The sequence below is a fragment of the Coregonus clupeaformis genome, chromosome 37 (genome assembly GCF_020615455.1).
Source record: "Coregonus clupeaformis isolate EN_2021a chromosome 37, ASM2061545v1, whole genome shotgun sequence".
Lineage (NCBI taxonomy): Eukaryota > Metazoa > Chordata > Actinopteri > Salmoniformes > Salmonidae > Coregonus > Coregonus clupeaformis.
Window position 1 is genome coordinate 35,754,908 of NC_059228.1, and position 22,438 is coordinate 35,777,345.

At 43.0% G+C, this 22,438-nt stretch overlaps 1 protein-coding gene across 3 annotated transcripts in view; it reads left to right on the top strand.

Annotated features, from left to right (window-relative positions):
* The window catches only part of kif6 (kinesin family member 6), a 229,223-nt gene that overhangs the window by 174,283 nt on the left and 32,502 nt on the right, over window positions 1-22,438 (top strand). For all 3 annotated transcript variants that reach the window (XM_041848347.2, XM_041848348.2, XM_041848349.2), the window contains 3 exons: window positions 20,426-20,476; window positions 21,305-21,389; window positions 21,747-21,882. In XM_041848347.2, the coding sequence (XP_041704281.1) occupies window positions 20,426-20,476; window positions 21,305-21,389; window positions 21,747-21,882 (272 nt within the window). The remainder of the gene's footprint in view (window positions 1-20,425; window positions 20,477-21,304; window positions 21,390-21,746; window positions 21,883-22,438) is intronic.

Genomic DNA, 22,438 nt, shown 5'->3' on the forward strand with positions numbered 1-22,438 from the left:
AGATTTCTATGAAATATGACCAATTATGAATTACAATATTGAAATAGTTTTCCTTCCAAGAAATGGAATGGGTAAATGGGTAAAAAGCAGCTTTTCTGTGTTTGAATGGTGTGGGTGCACCCCAACAACAGGAATAATGTGGGCATATAGCTTTCATAAAAAAATATTAATAACAAGTAAACAGCTGATTAGCTCAGCCAATGAGCCAACGTCACATCAAGCATATTTGAAACGGTCCGTTTCAAGTTTGAGGTGGGGTTTTGGATGTGTTTTTTCTCTAATTTATGCTTTTGCCACAAATACGAGTATAGGACGAGTCAACAACATTATTTGGGTATGAGCTTTTATATATGGGTCGTTCTACAGAAGTGGTGTAAATTGGGGGTTGAAAAAAAAAAATCACATTTGTATCCTATTTCTCCCAAACTTTCAGCACACGTCTTCCAACACACTGTATGTCAGGTAGACATAAAGTGCCCTCCTGAATTATTGGCAGCCTAGGTAAATATGAACAAAAAAGGCTGTGAAAAAATGTTGTTGTTTATAAGCTGAATTCCTTACCACCGCCCAAAATGTGTCACTACTGAAACATAGTGAAAGAGTTGCAATAAAGGGAGAACCATGCACAGTAGTGATCATTTTGATTAACCTTCTATTACAGATATATTTTTGAAATTGTATTTTCATACCAAATTAACAAAATAGTAAAAACATGATTTTTTTTTTTTACTAGATTTTCAAAACTTTTACATTTAATTTAGAGAAATATAATCTCTACTGTTTTCTGTAAAATGTTGATTGTATAAATCTGAAACTTGTTGATTGAATTACTTATGCATCTAATTAAATATATTGTTAGATTTTTTAATTATCACTTTACTTATCTTTATTTTGGCAAAATAAAGATAGGTAAAGTGATTTTGGTGTGTGTCAATCATAGAGATAAATGAAGTACTCTAGATGGATAAAACTTATTTTATACTGAACAAAAATATAAACACAACATGTTTTATGAACTGAAATAAAAGATCCTAGAAATGTTCCATAAGCACTTTGGTTTTGCACAACTGAAGAATTTCTGCACAAACTGTCAGAAACCATCTCAGGGAAGCTCATCTGCGTGCTCGTCATCCTCACCAGGGTCTGACCTGACTGCAGTTCGGCGTCGTAACCGACTTCAGTGGGCAAAATGCTCACCTTCGATGGCAATTGGCAACCTGGAGAAGTGCATACTCACCAGACATGTCACCCATTGAACATGAAGATCCAAGAAGGCCCAGCCAGAGCCCGGACTTGAACCCGATCGAACATCTCTGGAGAGACCTGAAAATAGCTGTGCAGCGACGTCCCCATCAAACCTGACAGAGCTTGAGATGATTTGCAGAGAAAAATAGGAGAAACTCCCCAAATACATTTACATTTTAGTCATTTAGCAGATGCTCTTATCCAGAGCGACTTACAGTTAGTGAATACAAATATATATTTTTTATACTGGCCCCCCGTGGGAATCGAACCCACATCCCTGGCGTTGCAAACGCCATGCTCTATCAACTGAGCTACATCCCTGCCGGCCATTCCCTCCCCTACCCTGGACGACGCTGGGCCAATTGTGCGACGCCCATGAGTCTCCCGGTCGCGGCCGGCTGCGACAGAGCCTGGATTCGAACCAGGATCTTTAGTGGCACAGTTAGCACTGCGATGCAGTGCCTTAGACCACTGCGCCAAGCTTGTAGCGTCATACCCAAGAAGACTCAAGGCTGTAATCGCTGCCAAAGGTGCTTCAACAAAGTACAGAGTAAAGGGTCTGAATACTTATGTAAATTTAATATTTCCGTTTTTTATTTTTTTTATAAATTAGCAAAAAATTCTAAAAACATGTTTTTGCTTTGTCATTATGGGGTATTGTGTGTAGATTGATGAGGGGGGGGGGGGGAAAGAATTTAATCCATTTTAGAAAATGTGGAAAAAGTCAAGGGGTCTGAATACTTTCCGAATACACTAAATGTATATGGTGTCAATTGTTTCGGTTGTGACCATTTCGGTTTGGACAATTATTACTTAACCCCATAGCTAACATTTTTCTGCCTATCTTTCATTTGGACAGATGTACATCCCAGAAAACATATATTTTATTCCTTAAACCGTACTTTACATATTTATTGATATAATACAAGTTCGGTAGAGGCACTTCTGAAAGGAAAACTCCACCCCAAAACTATATTTTGGTATTTGTTTCATTAGTCAATTGTTGACATAGTTCCAAAATATTTTTCTATTGTTAACAATGGAGGATAGTGTGTACGGCCCAGTACATCACTGGGGCCAAGCTTCCTGCCATCCAGGACCAAGAACCCAATGGTCACTCTGACAGAGCTCCAGAATTCCTCTGTGGAGATGGGAGAACCTTTCAGAAGGACAACCATCATCGCAGTGGAGCAGATTGAGAGCTTCAAGCTTCAAGTTCCTTGGTGTCCACATCACCAACAAACTATTATGGTCCAAACACACCAATACAGTCATGAAGAGGGCACAAAGTCTATTCCCCCTCAGGAGAATGAAAATATTTGGCATGGGTCCTCAGATCTTCAAAAGGTTCTACAGCTGCACCATCGAGAGCATCCTGACTGGTTGCATCACTGCCTGGTATGGCAACTGCTCGGGCATCCGACCGCAAGGCACTACAGAGGGTAGTGCGTATGGCCCAGTACATCACTTTAGCCAAGCTTCCTGCCATCCAGGACCTCTATACCAGGCGGTGTCAGAGGAAGGCCCTCAAAATTGTCAAAGATTCCAGCCACCCTAGTCATAGACTGTTCTCTCTGCTACCGCACGGCAAGCGGTACCGGAGCGCCAAGTCTAGGTCCAAAAGGCTCTCAACAGCTTCTACCCCCAAGCCATAAATCTCCTGAACAGCTAATGAAATGGCTACCCGGACTACTTGCACTGCCCCCCCCCCACCCCCACCCCATCTTTTTACGCTGCTGCTACTCTGTTAATTATTTATGCATAGTCACTTTAACTCTACCCACATGTACATATTACCTCAACTAGCCGGTGCCCCCGCACATTGACTCTGCACCGGTACCCCCCTGTATATAGCCTCCCTACTGTTATTTTATTTTACTTCTGCTCTTTTTTTCTCAACACTTTTTTGTTGTTGTTGTTTATTAAAAAAAATTTAATGCATTGTTGGTTAAGGGCTGTAAGCATTTCACGGTAATGTCTACACCTGTTGCATTCGGCGCATGTGGCAAATAAAATTTGATTTGATTTGATATCTCCAGTACACTCCTATACAGTTTGATCTGTGTAGCATTTGTGTGTGTATGAGTACTGTGGAATAGTTTTTTTGTTTCTCTGTGTGCATGCGTGCCCTGATCAGACGGCAATGAAATGGAGCAGTTCGCCGCACACCCTTCTCCTTGGCTGTGCTGAAAGTAACACGCGTGGGTTTGGTGGCATGCGCCTGTCACCCACTCTGAAGTGCCAGTGTACACTTAGCACCCTGGAATTCGGGGGTATCATCAGCGTTTTACAGTGGTGTTTCTGAGGTGTTGACTCAGCTGTACACCAGAGGTGTCCATCGCAAAAAATTATTGTGATCTCGTCCAATGACACCATTATGGAATGTTAACATTTCAAACATAGACAGTAGAAGCTACGTTTCTTGGGTAGCTGTGTTGCAAAAATCATTCAGGTAGTTGGATAATCTGGATCAGTCTGGATGACTTTTCAGGCAGGTTTATGGTCAGAACTGAACAGGTCTTGTCACGCTACTACACATTTCTAAATCAATTCTATCCAGGATGCTCTGCTGTGCAAATCAAACACACTGAATTGAATATCGGCGTTTGTACTGGTATTTTATCAACTAAGGCATTGAATTCAAAAGACTCCTGTCCCTTGATCCACATTGTATTGCAATTGTGTAAAAATATATCATATGAATTACTCAAGAGTAAAATAGAGAAAGAAGACAAAACAAGGGGAATTAGATACTCTCACATGTTATTATAATGTTGAGGGCGTGGAATTGCATTTTTCCTACATGAAGGGCCGTGTTTATAGTGGAAGGTAGTTACTTGCTTCTCCCGAACGGAAACGTGTGCCATAATATATTTAGCTCTGTGTGTTTTCCTTGCCGTTTTCGGATGAGGAGCCAGGACATTTTAGACTACCTGTGCCTCATTGTGGATGTAGAACAATGAATAAACTTAGCATAATGTAGAAAGAGGCCTTGGGAATGTTCGCCTCATGAGTGTACGTGGCATGAGGGTCAGTTACGGGGAGAGAGTGAGAAAGAGAGGTAGCTAGCTGAGACAGAGGTGCCTCAAGATTCCCTGGTTACCGGTATTGTTCTTGGCTACCGCCAAGGGTTTTTTTCTGGAATCAAATCCTGCCGGAGACGCACACGTTCCAAGCCCCCCGGCTCCAAAAGCACGGGGACATAGCTCTATTTTTCAAGAGGGGTGGGTGATGTATGTCTTCTGAAGGAGAAGAAAAGGTGCGGGCCAGTCGAAAAAACGAGCAGGGTCCCCCGATCTCTTCGCCAGATGTGTAGGGATTTATGTGGCGCTGTCCTACTTTGCAGGAGGACAAATCCCATCTGCCCCCCATCCTCTCCCACTTCTGCCGCCAAGGGGGTAGTGGCTTTAGGGGGTTTTGGGGACCTGATGAGACCATACAGGTACTTATCAGGTCAGTTGTGGCCCCCTTTAAGCTTTGGGGTGGGTGGGGGGGTAGCTAGCTGTAAACACCTTGCCATGTTGCAAAGGCCCCAAGCTCATTCACCTCTCCATAGCCTGGCGTGTTTATAAGCAGTAGCCCACACACCAAAACCCTGGTCGAACATCCAAAAAACCTCTCCAGTGTTATATGATTGTGGACGTTATGTAGATGCTGGGCCAATATCGTCAGCAGGCTGTAGGAATGTTTTATCTGGTGTGCCTGTTTCAGCATGAGACGAGCTAAGCACATAGCCAAAGCTGACCCATAAGAAATCGCCCCCGCTGCTGTAGTTTCTTTTTATATGGACAAATTGTCCTCTCAGCGGATTTACATTTTAGTCATTTAGCAGACGCTCTTATCCAGAGCGACTTACAGGAGCAATTAGGGTTAAGTGCCTTGCTTAAGGGCACATCGACAGATTTTTCACCAGGTCGGCTCGGGGATTAGAACCAGCGACCTTTCGGTTACTGGCACAATGCTCTTACCCACTAAGCTACCTGCCCATTTCATGAAATGATCTACAGTATGTTTGATGTTAACGTGACTTACTGTCATGTTACGAACATTGTTATGTATTGTCTGTACGTTTCAATGTACATTTCAATGTATGCACTGACGCAAATGCCCCCATTGACTTATGCATCTGTGATGAATATTCAAAGCTCTGTAGGCCTGTGTGTGCATGGTGTTGGGCCAAGAGCTCACTGTGGTCTTTCGTGCGGCTGTTCACATTTAACCTCCAGTCCACAGGAATTGGAAAATATTTGTTGAGGCTTTCAGCTGGTAAGCAGTCCTTTATGACGACGGCACGTCTCCCGACACGGCAAGGGGACCATGCAGAGGTTTGGAACAGGCCCTGGTGCTTTTCAGGCCCATGTACAGCCCCAAGTCTGGTTGGGGAGGGAGGTGGAGGAGGGGGATGAAGTGGGCCTCTTTAGGCAGCCAAGTGGCGCACTCAGCAAGCACACCGACTCTTGGAGTTGGATCACACTTTTGCCAACATCACAAAGCGTGTGATCCTGAAAGAGTGTTTCTCATCTGTCAAAAGTGTGTGTTTGTGTGTCTGTGTATGTGTCTGTGATCTTTGACACTGTCTGGTTTATACAGAAATATAAAATCTCGTCATTGTGAAGGACCAGAGCCAGCTAAGCAGTCTGCCTGTTAATGGAACATTACACACAGAACAAAAAACATGGTTTCTCAAAATATATATATATATTTTTTTTTTACTGCTGTCTCTTTCTTCGTCTCTGGGCAAAGCTGGCTGAAATAATGTCATTGTGACCAGAAATTATGTAATTACAACCAGATTACAATATAAATGTTTGAAATCTGGTTGTAACGACGTCATTGCAACTTGTTTTGCCCACTGGGCTCCCTTTTTTTTTATCTTGGTGCAGTGTTGCAGGCTATTAGACGAGCACTTGACCGCTCTACCCTTATTGACCTCTGAGAATCACTGATTGATTCTCAGATGCTCCCCGCCATACAGAATCCTAAGCAACAAGACGTTGTTCACCTACTTTTGGAAAAATGCCTGCAGTTGCCTATTTTACGATGTTTGCTTTCAAGATGACACCCTCGCCAATAGTTTTACAGTTAGTGTATTCCTCTCGCATACTTTAAGGACATTCATCAGTGCATGTTGACATTTTGCTACGGCACAGGACCTCACTTGGTAGAGGGTGCTGTTTCAATATCGCGCACCAGGTGTGAAGCCACTCCTTTCAGGACTACAACATTTGGAGAAATCCTTTTCAAATTCTGGGAATCTTCCAACCTGGATTCCTGAAAGACCTGCAGATTTTGGGAAAGTTACCAAAAATATCCAACCCTAACTCCTCAGTGCTACACTCCATACTCCTACTGATCTCACTCCATCTCTCACTCCGTGAATCTTGGCTCAGACAAGATTGACCATAGTTGGTCGGTTGGACCCCGGGAGTGCCTTACAAAATTGCTCTATATACATGGCAGCCGTAAGCCACTCCAGTAGCCCTCCAGTCCCCCTCTATTTTCTCTCCTGACCACCGTATCCTGCTCCCTGCACTTTCTCACTCTGTCAGCATGGCCAAGTCAAGATGGCCATTTACAACATTAACAATGTCTACACTGTATTTTGATCCATTTTATGTTATTTTAATGGACACAAAACAGACACAGTGGCACCCACAAAACAGAAACAGGTCAACCGCCAAAAGCATTTCCAATGCTCTCACCTCAGTTTATTTATATATATATATATATATATATATATATTGTGACGTCACGAGAGGCTACACAGCTTTCAGCGGGATTGCTCAAGTAGTGCAAGGAGACAAGGTTCAAACAAAACAAGGATTTTATTATAGGTCTTGGGAAATTAACGAAAATATAACAAAATTCTGTTCTCTTGTGGCTCTTTAAGGGTTAACAGTTCAGGGATGTCTCTTCCACATCCAAAATCATAATCCTCACTCGCTCAGATAACTTTTCCCCAGCCTTACTGTAGTCCACGTTGCAGCTAGTGGCCAACCCAGCAAAAAGTCCTTCCAAATGTCTCTCACGTATTTCCACAGGTGCATATATCCAAAGGTGAGTATTTCCCAAAGGTAAGTATCTCCAAATCCTTATATTCCTCATGGAAGTGGACGTGCAGCACTCTTGTCCTCCAGAGAGCCCAGGTTGGAGACTGTGTCTCTTCCCTTCCCAAACCTTCAGCTCATCAGCTCCTCATTTGTTTCAGCTGCGTGGGAAGATTGGCCATAGAGGGGTGGAGTTCCCGACCATACCAGCAGATGGAGCCATAGCTGTCTGGGTTTGCAGCCACCTCAGGGGGATGTAACGTCCCTCCAGGACACAGCCTCTCGTGACATCACACATCCCCCTTCTCGGGACCGACGTCCTCGTCGGGGTAAAGGCAGCGAAGAAGGCATCACGCCGGGAGAGGGCGTCCGCATTGCCGTGGTGCTTGCCAGACTGCTCTCTCTTCAACTCCTCCAACTCTAGGACCAGGGACTCAGCCTCCTGTTGTCTCTCCTTGAGTTTCTTACTGAACGCATCAGCCTTGGTTTTAGCAGAGTTTAGCTTCTGTTGAGCAGCTTTCAGTTCCTTCTCTCTCTCTGCCTCCGCATTCTTCATCTTGTTCTCCAACACCTTGTACTTCTCCTCTGCCTTCTTCTGGACCTCCTTACTACTGCGCAGGGTCTCCTCACACTCCTCGATGGTCCTGCGCAGCCTCTCCAGCTCCTCCTGTTGCTTAGGGAAGGAGCTCTGTTGGAGTTTAGCCTGGAGGATATCTAACTCTTCTGTCTTCATGTCTAACTGTTGCTTTAACAAACGATACCTCTCAGCGGTCCCCTTCAGACCAGACAGTTCTTTGTCCAGATTCTGTAGCTCCGTCTCTGTGTCGGTCTGGGCACCTGCCATCCCTATCAGAGCCCGGGCGGGAGTGAGTAACTCGGAGGATTGCACCGGAGCCTTCCCAGGATGAGTCTTGCCTCTCCGTTTCCGAGGTACTCGGGTTATCCTCTCCTGAGACTCTCTCCAGAGTGGGTAAAAGGCTGGGCAGTCTCGTCCAATTAGGACAGGGACGGGGAGGGAATCAACCACCCCCGCCGTCGTGTGTATGGTTCCCCGTGTGCTGGTCATTGTAAGTTCAGTAATGGGGTATTCTCTGGTGTCCCCATGGACACAGGAAACTGGGAGGACTTTCCCCGGGGTCAGACACGTTGGGCCCACCAAATCCTTACGCACCAGGGTGGCCCGGCTACCAGAATCCAGTAAGGCCTCCACATCATGGTGATTCACAGTTACCGGGCAGGTGGGGGGGTCGATCTGGGCCGCCATCTACGACTCCCAAGAGCGAGGCAAAACGGTGTGTGGGTGCTGAGCTGGAGGACTCCGCAGTGGGCATAGGTTCATCGGCTGGTTTCCCACACTGCCAGGAGATATGTCCCATCTCCCCACACCGGTAACACTGTCGAGTTTCCCCCTCCTGGTGTACTCTTCTTGGACCCGCCTGGTTTCTGGCTCCCCCTGGAGCCGGGATAAGTCCTGACGTGGCTGGGTTCGAGACCTTGGGGTCCTTTGGACGGGTTCTTCCCATTTGTGGTGGGGCCGCCCTCCTGGGGTCTTTTTCGGGAAGCATTCAGCATCTCCGCTGTGGCCTGGTACTTTTCCACAGCTTCCACGGTCAGATCAGCCGTGGTCAAGGCCTGTTGACTGATGAACCGTTTTGCCTCATAAGGCAGGGGCGCGTAGGTAACGATCCACCACAACGGCCTCCACCACCGCCGCTGCTGTATTCCTCTGCGGATCCAGCCATTTCCTTGCGATTCGGACAAGTTCATGCATCTGCGCCCGAGGAGGTTGGTCTGGTTGGAAGGTCCAGCTGTGAAAGCGCTGGGCCATACCAAACTTTGTGAGTCCATATCTGCTGAGGATCTCAGACTTCAGGGCATCATAGTCAGTAACCTGGTCAGGGCCCAGGTCCCGGACAGCATTCAGCGATTCCCCGGTTAGGAAGGGGCTAACAGACCAACCCACTGTTGCTTGGGCCAGGCTTCCCTAGTGGCCGTGGCCTCAAATGCATGCAGGTATGCCTCAATGTCATCGGTAGCTCCCATCTTAGATATAAAGTCACTTGCCTTTATTGGGCGGGTATTTTGGACCACCCTCTGTCTCTGCAACTGCAATTCCTCTGCCTTCAGAAGGTTGGCTTTCTTTTGCTCCTCCAAGAGAGCCACGTTTGCTTGCATCTGGGCTTGCTGGCCAGCAACAAGGGCTTTCAATATGTCCTCCATTTCAGTCGGGCGGGGAGCCTACGGCCAACTTGGAAAACTGGGTGATCAAACCTTCGGTATCCTCCTCTGACATGCACTATTAACGCTTGAGCGTGCCCGTATTCTCCACCATCTGTGACGTCACGAGAGGCTACACAGCTTTCAGCGGGATTGCTCAAGTAGTGCAAGGAGACAAGGTTCAAACAAAACAAGGATTTTATTATAGGTCTTGGGAAATTAACGAAAATATAACAAAATTCTGTTCTCTTGTGGCTCTTTAAGGGTTAACAGTTCAGGGATGTCTCTTCCACATCCAAAATCATAATCCTCACTCGCTCAGATAACTTTTCCCCAGCCTTACTGTAGTCCACGTTGCAGCTAGTGGCCAACCCAGCAAAAAGTCCTTCCAAATGTCTCTCACGTATTTCCACAGGTGCATATATCCAAAGGTGAGTATTTCCCAAAGGTAAGTATCTCCAAATCCTTATATTCCTCATGGAAGTGGACGTGCAGCACTCTTGTCCTCCAGAGAGCCCAGGTTGGAGACTGTGTCTCTTCCCTTCCCAAACCTTCAGCTCATCAGCTCCTCATTTGTTTCAGCTGCGTGGGAAGATTGGCCATAGAGGGGTGGAGTTCCCGACCATACCAGCAGATGGAGCCATAGCTGTCTGGGTTTGCAGCCACCTCAGGGGGATGTAACGTCCCTCCAGGACACAGCCTCTCGTGACATCACAATATATATATATATATATATATATATATATATATATATATATATATATATATATATATATATGTTTCTGTTTTGTGGGTGGCACTGTGTGCTGTTTTCGATGGATGGGTCCCGGCCTCTCGGGTGGCCTAGGGATCCGGGGGAACGGGGCTGGTATGCCAATCACTGGGATGACAACCCAACTTGGGATGGGGAGGGGCTTTAGCGGGGGGAATAGTGGAGAACAATTAGAGGGTTACTTAGTAGCAATGCATATATCATGGTACAGCTATATGGATACTCAATCACTATGGTACTTTTTATTGGTACATTTATAAACATATATTATGATAAATAGATTTGAAACTCATCTCATTATGGTAAGTGGTGAAATAAGTATAGCCAGTTATAATTGTAATGGCTTAGCAGATAATAACAAAAGAAGAACAATATTTACATGGCTCCAAGAGAAGGAATATAATATATATTGTTTACAGGAAACTCATTCAACAATTCTAGATGAAGTTGTGTGGAAAAAGGACTTGGGGGGCGAAATATACTTCTCCCATGGGCATAGAAACTCAAAAGGGTTGATGATATTAATTAACAGTAATTTTGACCCGAATGTGCAAATTGTCCAAACAGATCCGCAAGGTAGATAGATGGATGATTTTAAATATGTTATTGGACCATACACAGATATGGCTCATTAACCTTTACGGACCAAATAATGATGATCCACGCTTCTTTGACAATATATATAATAAATGATCAATCCTGCAAGCAATATAAGACTATATTATTATGGTGGGAGATTATAATACTGTTTTAAATAGCTCAATGGACCGTAAAGGAAATCACACTACAAACTATCACCCTCATGCTCTTAACGAAATATGGATACATTAGAATTAGTCCCCTGTAGCTCAGTTGGTAGAGCATGGCGCTTGCAACGCCAGGGTTGTGGGTTCGTTTTCCACGGGGGGCCAGTATGAAAAATGTATGCACTCACTAACTGTAAGTTGCTCTGGATAAGAGTGTCTGCTAAATTACTAAAATGTAAAATGTAATTAGTGGCTATATGGAGGCTTAAGTATCCTGACCTAGTGAGATATACATGGCGGAGACTCCATCATGCTAGTCGTCTTGACTTCTTTCTTATGTCATTCTCGTTGGCATAAAAAGTGTTGATAGGGGACAGAATGCGGTCGGACCATCATATAATTGGCATACAATATACATTACTCTTACTGAATTTCCACGTGGGCGAGGATATTGGAAATGTAATCAAAGCCTATTGGATGATACCTTATTTTTAACTAGGACAGAGGAATTTATAACTGAACTTTTCCGACATAACAAATCCCCTTATTGCATGGGACACTTTTAAATGTGCCTTTAGAGGCCATGCAATTCAGTACTCATCTCAAAAACAAAAGCAATTTAGGTCAAGAGTCCATACTAACAAAGGAAATAGAAAGTCTAACAGAACAGATAGATAGCAATAAAAACTGTAACAGAGAGGCTCAGAATAAATTAGAGGAAAAACAAAAAGAAATAAAGAAATGTATTCAAGAAAGATCAAGTGTAATACACGGGCCCCGTGTAGCTCAGTTGGTAGAGCATGGCGTTTGCAACGCCAGGGTTGTGGGTTCGTTTCCCACGGGGGGCCAGTATAAAAAAATTAAAAATTAAAATTATGCACTCAGTCGCTCTGGATAAGAGTGTCTGGTAAATGACTAAAATGTAAAAAAATATATTGTAAAAATAAAGCAAAGTGGATGGAATATGGGGAAAAATGCACCAAATTATTTTTTTATCTTCAACATAGAAATGCTACCAAAATAATTTACTGAAACTGGTTACAAATGACGGAGTCACCCATGATTCACCAAATTATATTTTGAAGGAGGAAGCAAAGTACTTTAAGCATACAGTGGCTTGTCAAAGTATTCGCACCCCTTGGCATTTTTCCTATTTTGTTGCCTTACAACCTGGAATTAAAATTGATTTTTGGGTGGTTTGTATCATTTGATTTACACAACATGTCTACCACTTTGAAGATGCTAAATAATTTTTATTGTGAAACAAACAAGAAATAAGACAAAAAAACAGAAAACTTGAGCATGCATAACTATTCACCCCCCAAAATCAATGCTATGTAGAGCCACCTTTTGCAGCAATTACAGCTGCAAGTCTCTTGGGGTATGTCTCTATAAGCTTCTAGCCACTCTTCCTTAAAGCCCAGCTCTGTGGAGTGTACGGCTTAAAGTGGTCCTATGGACAGGTACTCCAATCTCCGCTGTGGAGCTTTGCAGCTCCTTCAGGATTTTCTTTGGTCTCTTTGTTGCCTCTCTGATTAATGCCCTCCTTGCCTGGTCTGTGAGTTTTGGTGGGCGGCCCTCTCTTGGCAGGTTTTTTGTGGTGCCATATTCTTTCTATTTGTTTATGATGGATTTAATGGTGCTCCATGGGATGTTCAAAGTTTCTGATATTTTTTTATAATCCAACCCTGATCTGTACTTCTCCACAACTTTGTCCCTGACCTGTTTGGAGAGCTCCTTGGTCTTCATGGTGCTGCTTGCTTGGTGGTGCCCCTTGCTTAGTGGTGTTGCAGACTCTAGGGCCTTTCAGAACAGGTGTGTATATATACTGAGATCATGTATAGTCCAATTTGGACTATTTTGTGTATGTCCATTACATGAAATCCAAATAAAAATCAATTTAAATTACAGGTTGTAATGGAACAGAATAGGTAAAACGCCAAGGGGGATGAATACTTTTGCAAGGCACTGTATGTTTTCGTTTCAGTCGCCTCCATCTCCTCTAACTGAAGCTAATTGTAGGGATTTTGTGTGATTTTTCATGTGAAGGTGAAATTGCAGAGGAGGAACTTATGGATGCAATTAAAGACTTTAAGTCCAGGAGAACTCCATGGTTGGATGGCATACCAGTCGAGGTATACCAAACCTTTTTTGATATACTCAGTGGACCGTTATTATCATATTTTAACCACTCCTATGTAAATGGTAGATTTATCAGACACTCAAGAAGAAGGTCTGATTTAATTATTACTGAAACAGGATACAAGTGGGAAATATAAAGATCCAGTCCATTAAAAAAATTGGAGGCACCTTACACTTCAGTGTTGTGATGCAAAACTTCTAGCAAAATGTATAGCGCATAGAATTAAAAAGGTATTACCGGACATTATTCATTCTAATCAAACAGGTTTTTTACATGGAAGATACACTGGAGATAATATAAGGCAAGTACTGGAAACAATAGAACACTATGAAAAATCTGGGAAACCAGGCCTGCTGTTCATAGCTGACTTTGAAAAGGCATTTGATAAAGTACGAGTTTATATATAAATGCCTGGAGCATTTCAATTTTGGAATATCTCTTATAAAATGGGTTAAAATAATGTATAGTAACCCTAGGTGTAAAATAGTAAATAATGGTTATTTATCCGAAAGTTTTAAACTGTCAAGAGGAGTAAAACAACGTTGTCCACTATCGGCATATCTATTTATTATGGCCATCGAAATGTTAGCTATTAAAATCAGATCCAACAATAATATCAAGGGATTAGAAATCCAGGGCTTAAAAACAAAGGTGTCATTGTACACTGATGAGTCATGTTTTCTTTTAAATCCACAACTTGAATCCCTCCACAGCCTCATAGAGGATCTAGATATATTTTCTAACCTCTCTGGATTACAACCAGATTATGATAAATATACTATATTATGTATTGGATAACTAATAAAATACAATTTTAACATTACCATGTACAGTTACCCTGCTGATTTTGTACGTTTGCCCACTGACAAAGAAATGATCAGTCTATAATTTTAATGGTAGGTTTATTTGAACAGTGAGAGACAGAATAACAACAAAAAAATCCAGAAAAACGCATGTCAAAAATGTTATAAATTGATTTGCATTTTAATGAGGGAAATAAGTATTTGACCCCCTGTCAATCCGAAAGATGTATGGCTCCCAGGTGTCTTTTATACAGGTAACGAGCTGAGATTAGGAGCACACTCCTAATCTCAGTTTGTTACCTGTATAAAAGACACCTGTCCACAGAAGCAATCAATCAATCAGATTCCAAAATCTCCACCATGGCCAAGACCAAAGAGCTCTCCAAGGATGTCAGGGACAAGATTGTAGACCTACACAAGGCTGGAATGGGCTACAAGACCATCGCCAAGCAGCTTGGTGAGAAGGTGACAACAGTTGGTGCGATTATTCGCAAATGGAAGAAACACAAAAGAACTGTCAATCTCCCTCGACCTGGGGCTCCATGCAAGATCTCACCTTGTGGAGTTGCAATGATCATGAGAACGGTGAGGAATCAGCCCAGAACTACACGGGAGGATGTTGTCAATGATCTCAAGGCAGCTGGGACCATAGTCACCAAGAAAACAATTGGTAACACACTACACCGTGAAGGACTGAAATTCTGCAGCGCCCGCAAGGTCCCCCTGCTCAAGAAAGCACATATACTGCCCGTCTGACGTTTGCCAATGAACATCCGAATGATTCGGTGAAAGTGTTGTGGTCAGATGAGACCAAAATGGAGCTCTTTGGCATCAACTCAACTTGCCGTGTTTGGAGGAGGAGGAATGCTGCCTATGACCCCAAGAACACCATCCCCACCATCAAACATGGAGGTGGAAACATTATGCTTTGGGGGTGTTTTTCTGCTAAGGGGACAGGACAACTTCACCGCATCAAAGGGACGATGGACGGGGCCATGTACCGTCAAATCTTGGGTGAGAACCTCCTTCCCTCAGCCAGGGCATTGGAAATGGGTTGTGGATGGGTATTCCAGCATGACAATGACCCAAAACACACGGCCAAGGCAACAAAGTAGTGGGTCAAGAAGAAGCACATTAAGGTCATGGAGTGGCCTAGCCAGTCTCCAGACCTTAATCCCATAGAAAATCTGTGGAGGGAGCTGAAGGTTCGAGTTGCCAAACGTCAGCCTCAAAACCTTAATGACTTGGAGAAGTTCTGCAATGAGGAGTGGGACAAAATCCCTCCTGAGATGTGTGCAAACCTGGTGGCCAACTACAAGAAACGTCTGACCTCTGTGATTGCCAAAAAGGGTTTTGCCACCAAGTACTAAGTCATGTTTTGCAGAGGGGTCAAATACTTATTTCCCTCATTAAAATGCAAATCAATTTATAACATTTTTGACATGTGTTTTTCTGAACTGTTTTTGTTGTTATTCTGTCTCTCACTGTTCAAAGAAACCTACCATTAAAATTATAGACTGATCATTTCTTTGTCTGTGGGCAAACGTACAAAATCATTTATGCTAGCGTTAGTGATACCGAAGCAGGGATTAAGCTACACACTAGCTGGCACTAAAATGCCATCTAGCTGATAGTAAAAAAATATGTATTTGTGGTTGGGAGGGTGAACTCCGGATGATTTTGATTGTTTAACTAGTTGTCCCTTCTCCTATTTCAAGATATACAGTGAGGGAAAAAATTATTTGATCCCCTGCTGATTTTGTACGTTTGCCCACTGACAAAGACATGATCAGTCTATAATTTTAATGTTAGGTTTATTTGAACAGTGAGAGACAGAATAACAACAACAAAATCCAGAAAAACGCATGTCAAAAATGTTATAAATTGATTTGCATTTTAAGACTGGGACGGAGGTTCACCTTCCAGCAGGACAATGACCCTAAGCATACTGCTAAAGCAACACTCGAGTGGTTTAAGGGGAAACATTGAAAAATTGTGGAATGGCCTAGTCAAAGCCCAGACCTCAATCCAATTGAGAATCTGTGGTATGACTTAAAGATTGCTGTACACCAGCGGAACCCGTTTTTTTGTCTAATTTCTTGTTTGTTTCACAATAAAGAATATGTTGCATCTTCAAATGGTAGGCACGTTGTGTAAATCAAATGATACAAACCCACCAAAAAACATTTTAATTCCAGGTTGTAAGGCAACGAAATAGGAAAAATGCCAAGGGGGGTGAATACTTTCGCAAGCCACTGTAGCCTGTTGTTTTGTGTATGTGGAGGGAAAGGGGGGTGGGGAATTATCTGGTAGAAAAAAAGAAATGCAGTTGAAGTCAGAAGTTTACATACACTTAGGTTGGAGTCATTAAAACTCGTTTTTCAACCACTCCACAAATTTCTTGTTAACAAACTATAGTTTTGGCAAGTCAGTTAGGACATCTACTTTGTGCATGACACAAGTAATTTTTCCAACTATTGTTTACAGATAGATTATTTCACTTATAATTCACTGAATCAATTCCAGTGGGTCAGAAGTTTACATACACTAAGTTGACTTTGCCTTTAAACAGCTTGTAAAATTCCTTGAAATGATGTCATGGCTTTAGAACCTTCTGATAGGCTAATTGACATCATTTGAGTCAATTGGAGGTGTACCTGTGGATGTATTTCAAGGCCTACCATCAAACTCAGTGCCTCTTTGCTTGACATCATGGGAAAATCAAAAGAAATCAGCCAAGACCTCAGAAAAATAGTCTGGTTCATCCTTGGGAGCAATTTCCAAACGCCTGACGGTACCACGTTCATCTGTACAAACAATAGTACGCAAGTATAAACTGCACGGGACCACGCAGCCGTCATACCGCTCAGGAAGGAGACGTGTTCTGTCTCCTAGAGATAAACGTACTTTGGTGCGAAAAGTGCAAATCAATCCCAGAATAACAGCAAATGACCTTGTGAAGATGCTGGAGGAAACAGGTACAAAAGTATCTATATCCATAGTAAAACGAGTCCTACAGTGGGGAGAACAAGTATTTGATACACTGCCGATTTTGCAGGTTTTCCTACTTACAAAGCATGTAGAGGTCTGTAATTTTTATCATAGGGACACTTCAACTGTGAGAGACAGAATCTAAAACAAAAATCCAGAAAATCACATTGTATGATTTTTAAGAAATTAATTTGCATTTTATTGCGTGACATAAGTATTTGATCACCTACCAACCAGTAAGACTTCCGGCTCTCACAGACCTGTTAGTTTTTCTTTAAGAAGCCCTCCTGTTCTCCACTTATTACCTGTATTAACTGCACCTGTTTGATCTCGTTACCTGTATAAAAGACACCTGTCCACACACTCAATCAAACAGACTCCAACCTCTCCACAATGGCCAAGACCAGAGAGCTGTATAAGGACATCAGGGATAAAATTGTAGACCTGCACAAGGCTGGGATGGGCTACAGGACAATCGGCAAGCAGCTTGGTGAGAAGGCAACAACTGTTGGCACAATTATTAGAAAATGGAAGAAGTTCAAGATGACGGTCAATCACCCTCGGTCTGGGGCTCCATGCAAGATCTCACCTCGTGGGGCATCAATGATCATGAGGAAGGTGAAGGATCAGCCCAGAACTACACGGCAGGACCTGGTCAATGACCTGAAGAGAGCTGGGACCACAGTCTCAAAGAAAACCATTAGTAACACACTACGCCGTCATGGATTAAAATCCTGCAGCGCACGCAAGGTCCCCCTGCTCAAGCCAGCCCATGTCCAGGCCCATCTGAAGTTTGCCAATGACCATCTGGATGATCCAGAGGAGGAATGGGAGAAGGTCATGTGGTCTGATGAGACAAAAATAGAGCTTTTTGGTCTAAACTCCACTCGCCGTGTTTGGAGGAAGAAGAAGGATGAGTACAACCCCAAGAACACCATCCCAACCGTGAAGCATGGAGGTGGAAACATCATTCTTTGGGGATGTTTTTCTGCAAAGGGGACAGGACGACTGCACCGTATTGAGGGGAGGATGGATGGGGCCATGTATCGCGAGATCTTGGCCAACAACCTCCTTCCCTCAGTAAGAGCATTGAAGATGGGTCGTGGCTGGGTCTTCCAGCATGACAACGACCCGAAACACACAGCCAGGGCAACTAAGGAGTGGCTCCGTAAGAAGCATCTCAAGGTCCTGGAGTGGCCTAGCCAGTCTCCAGACCTGAACCCAATAGAAAATCTTTGGAGGGAGCTGAAAGTCCGTATTGCCCAGCGACAGCCCCGAAACCTGAAGGATCTGGAGAAGGTCTGTATGGAGGAGTGGCCCAAAATCCCTGCTGCAGTGTGTGCAAACCTGGTTAAGACCTACAGGAAACGTATGATCTCTGTAATTGCAAACAAAGGTTTATGTACCAAATATTAAGTTCTGCTTTTCTGATGTATCAAATACTTATGTCATGCAATAAAATGCAAATAAATTACTTAAGAATCATACAATGTGATTTTCTGGATTTTTGTTTTAGATTCCGTCTCTCACAGTTGAAGTGTACCTATGATAAAAAATTACAGACCTCTACATGCTTTGCAAGTAGGAAAACCTGCAAAATCAGCAGTGTATCAAATACCACTGTATATCGACATAACCTGAAAGGCCGCTCAGCAAGGAAGAAGCCACTGCTCCAAAACCGCCATAAAAAAGCCAGACTACGGTTTGCAACTGCACATGGGGACACAGATCATACTTTTTGGAGAAATGTCCTCTGGTCTGATGAAACAAAAATAAAACTGTTTGCCCATAATGACCATCGTCATGTTTGGAAGAAAAAGGGGGACCCTTGCAAGCCGAAGAACACCATCCCAACCGTGAAGCACGGGTGTGCATCATGCTGTGGGGGTGCTTTGCTGCAGGAGGGACTGGTGCACTTCACAAAATAGATGGCATCATGAGGAAGGAAAGGAAGTTCACAAATGGGTCTTCCAAATGGACAATGACCCCAAGCACACTTCCAAAGTTGTGGCAAAATGGCTTAAGGACAACAAAGTCAAGTTATTCGAGTGGCCATCACAAAACCCTGACCTCAATCCTATAGAAAATGTGTGGGCAGGACTGAAAAAGCGTGTGCGAGCAAGGAGGCCTACAAACCTGACTCCGTTACACCAGCTCTGTCAGGAGGAATGGGCCAAAATTCAACTTATTGTGGGAAGCTTGTGGAAGGCTACCCGAAAGGTTTGACCGAAGTTAAACAATTTAAAGACAATGCTACCAAATACTAGTTGAGTGTATGTAAACTTCTGACCCACTGGGAATGTGATGAAATAAATAAAAGCTGAAATAAATAATTGTCTCTTCTATTATTCTATTATAGACATTTCACATTCTTAAAATAAAGTTGTGATCCTAACAGACCTAAGACAGGGAATGTTTACTAGGATTAAATGTCAGGAATTGTGAAAAACTGAGTTTAAATGTATTTGGCTAAGGTGTATGTAAACTTCCGACTTCAACTGTATATTGTATAAAATTAAATTTGTTTTAAAAACAGTGTTGGATTTAGATTTCAATCATGCCCACAGTCATGCTCAGTAGCCCACTAACACGGAACAGCTGGCAGCACCCATCTAAATGACCGGAGCATGCAATATGTGTGAACTATTAGAGACAGCAGACCTACCCAATTGATTCATTAGCATGCAGAACCTCAGACTATGCAAAAATATAAAGTTTTATAGTATGTGACATTTTGAAAATGTTGTATGCTTTAAATGCCAGGATGTCATATTCATTTCGGCTTTTCATTTAGTAGAATTCACTGCACACTATTGAGGAAGAGAAGCATCTTTTCAGACCAAATGTGTTTGACAACAGCTGATAATCAACTGGTAATCAAATACGAGTGGACGGGCTGTTACCAAATGAACAAATGGTGGGAAACGACACATTTGCTCATTAGATGATGCGTTCTTAGTATAGGTGAGCCTAGTATGTTGATATTTGGTGCTTAATGCATACATTTTTACTAAACAGTAGATTCTAAATAGTATGTAGTATGATTAGTACTTACACAGTAGAATATAGTTTTAGTAAGTAGTAGGCAAGACAGATTTCGGACACAGCCAACGACTCATACAAGACATCATCGCCAATGTTATGTTGAAAGAACGAGACTTCTTTATAAACGGCTTGGGTTTTTATCAACTCAAATATCGTACAGACTTAGTGCACCTTTTTGGTCTCTTGGTTGATTAATTGAGGCCCACTACAGTTTGTTTAGTTGGTTAGTTTACATCATACACTTGCCGGGGATGAATGCCAGTTGGATAACAAGTGTTTGTAATGACGGAATGATGAGTTGTAAATAACCTTGACCTTTTAAAATAACATTATTTACAACTATCTCTATCTACAACTATCACCTTTCTCGCACACTATCTTGTCTCTCTTCATCTCCCTCTTTATTTTTCTCTCAGATAAACTGAAGAAGCAGTTGGAGTTGCGTAGGATGCAGAGAGCAGCTCACGGTACGTTGTCTTCCTAATCGTCAGAATGTGAATTATCCTCATCCGCAGTTAATTAGTTAGCCCAGAGCCAAACAGCAGGAGGATAGTTTGGTCACACTGCCCATAACAGTAATTCTACTTTAATGGAAGTAAGTTTGCCAATTAAATATCCTTGATTCAAAACCTACACACCGGCCCCATCTTATCACTCTTGAATCCAAGATGTCTTTTAGCAGATGTGTGCTAAGGGAATAGAGGAAAAACATATATTTTGGGAAGTTTTCATCCAGCAGAACTTAATTCTAATTATCTTGGACCAATGATTTAGTTCAACGTGAATGAAACAATGCCTGGACCAATGGAACCAAAATCAGCATACTCAATGGGCGTACATGACCACCATTGTTAGCCCCTACTTAAAAAGTATTTAGTAGAGACCTGCGATCTGAATTACAGAGGACTGGAAACACAAAATGCAACTGGGTGGCAGAACTCTTTGACTGTACGCTTCATCCCCGTCGACTGACGAGAGATCTGACGAGAGAAAGTTCCAAGTTTACAAACATTTCCCTCGGGTTCAGACGCCAAAGGTCTGTCTTGTTATTTGAGTTGTGCATCAGAGAACACTTCGGAACAGGCTGGCCTCCATTATCCGGGGCCGGAATTAGAATACAGTGTGTTGTCTTCTAAAGATATTATGGACACGAGCAAGCACACACACTTTACATTCTTGATGTCCTTGTGATTTTATTCTAGACATGTTTTGAACATGTCTTAGAGCGTGTGTGTGTGTGTGTGTGGAGACTGAGAGAAGAACTTCATCTATTTCATTTCCCCACATATACATAGGTGTCACTGGCAGCCCAGCAGAGGTAGAGGAGGTGGACCCTGTGGAAGAAAACATCCGCACACAGATGGACGAGGAGAAGAAGAGGTAAGTAGGCTGCAGTATGTGTATTCAGAGACACGAACAAATGGGTTGATGTGCTTGTATGTGTCATTACAGTACACTGCATTATACAGTGCCTTCCGAAAGTATTCACACCCCTTGACTTTTTCCACATTTTGTTGTTATAAAGTGGGATTCAAATGTATTTAATTGTCATTTTTTTGTCAACGATCTACACAAAATACTCTCTGTCAAAGTGGAAGAAAAATTCTAACATTTGTAAAAACGATATGAAAAATAAAACACTACATCTTGATTACGTAAGTATTGAACCCCCTGAGTCAACACATGTTAGAATCACCTTTGGCAGCGATTACACCTTGGTTTCCTGTCTCTTATCAGTTACAAGAGAACCTTTGGCCGTCTGAAAACACTGAAGATGGAGATTGAGCACCTGCAGCTGCTGCTGGAGAGGTCAAAGGTGAAGCTCCAGAGAGACTTCCAGGATTGGTGGAGCCAGGAGACCGCCAGGCTACAGGTGACCTCACTACCTCTCTTTGTCAGACGTCGTGTGATGCTACTACGTAAAGCTGTTGTAAGCGTAATGCTTGTCATAACATGTCAAGGCAGTTTATGGCAGTTTCTCACACTTTTAGGAGTGATGTGTGTGTCTGTTTGTGTGGGCATGTCTGTGTGTGTGTCTCCTTGTGTCTGTGTCTCTGCGTGCGTGCGTACGTGTGTGCGTGATCACTCCAATTGAGTATGCTGATGTGTACCTACAGTATATGAATGTGTATTTGCTTCTATGTGCTTGTGTGTCATCAATCCAAGCTGTTGTGATACCAGCGAGGCCGTTGGAGCCACTGTTCACTATGACATGGAATGCGCCCTAGGTGTGGTCCCAAATGGCACCCTATTCCCTATTTAGTGCACTAGTTTTAACAGAGCCCTATGGAGAAAAGTGGGCTGTGGTCAAAAGTGGTGCACTAAATAGAGAATATGGTGTGATTTAGGACACAGCCATGGAAACAGTTTCCTTTCAGTCAGTCAACTTCGGTACAACATACTATGGGCAGTCGCACTCTCGCGACTTC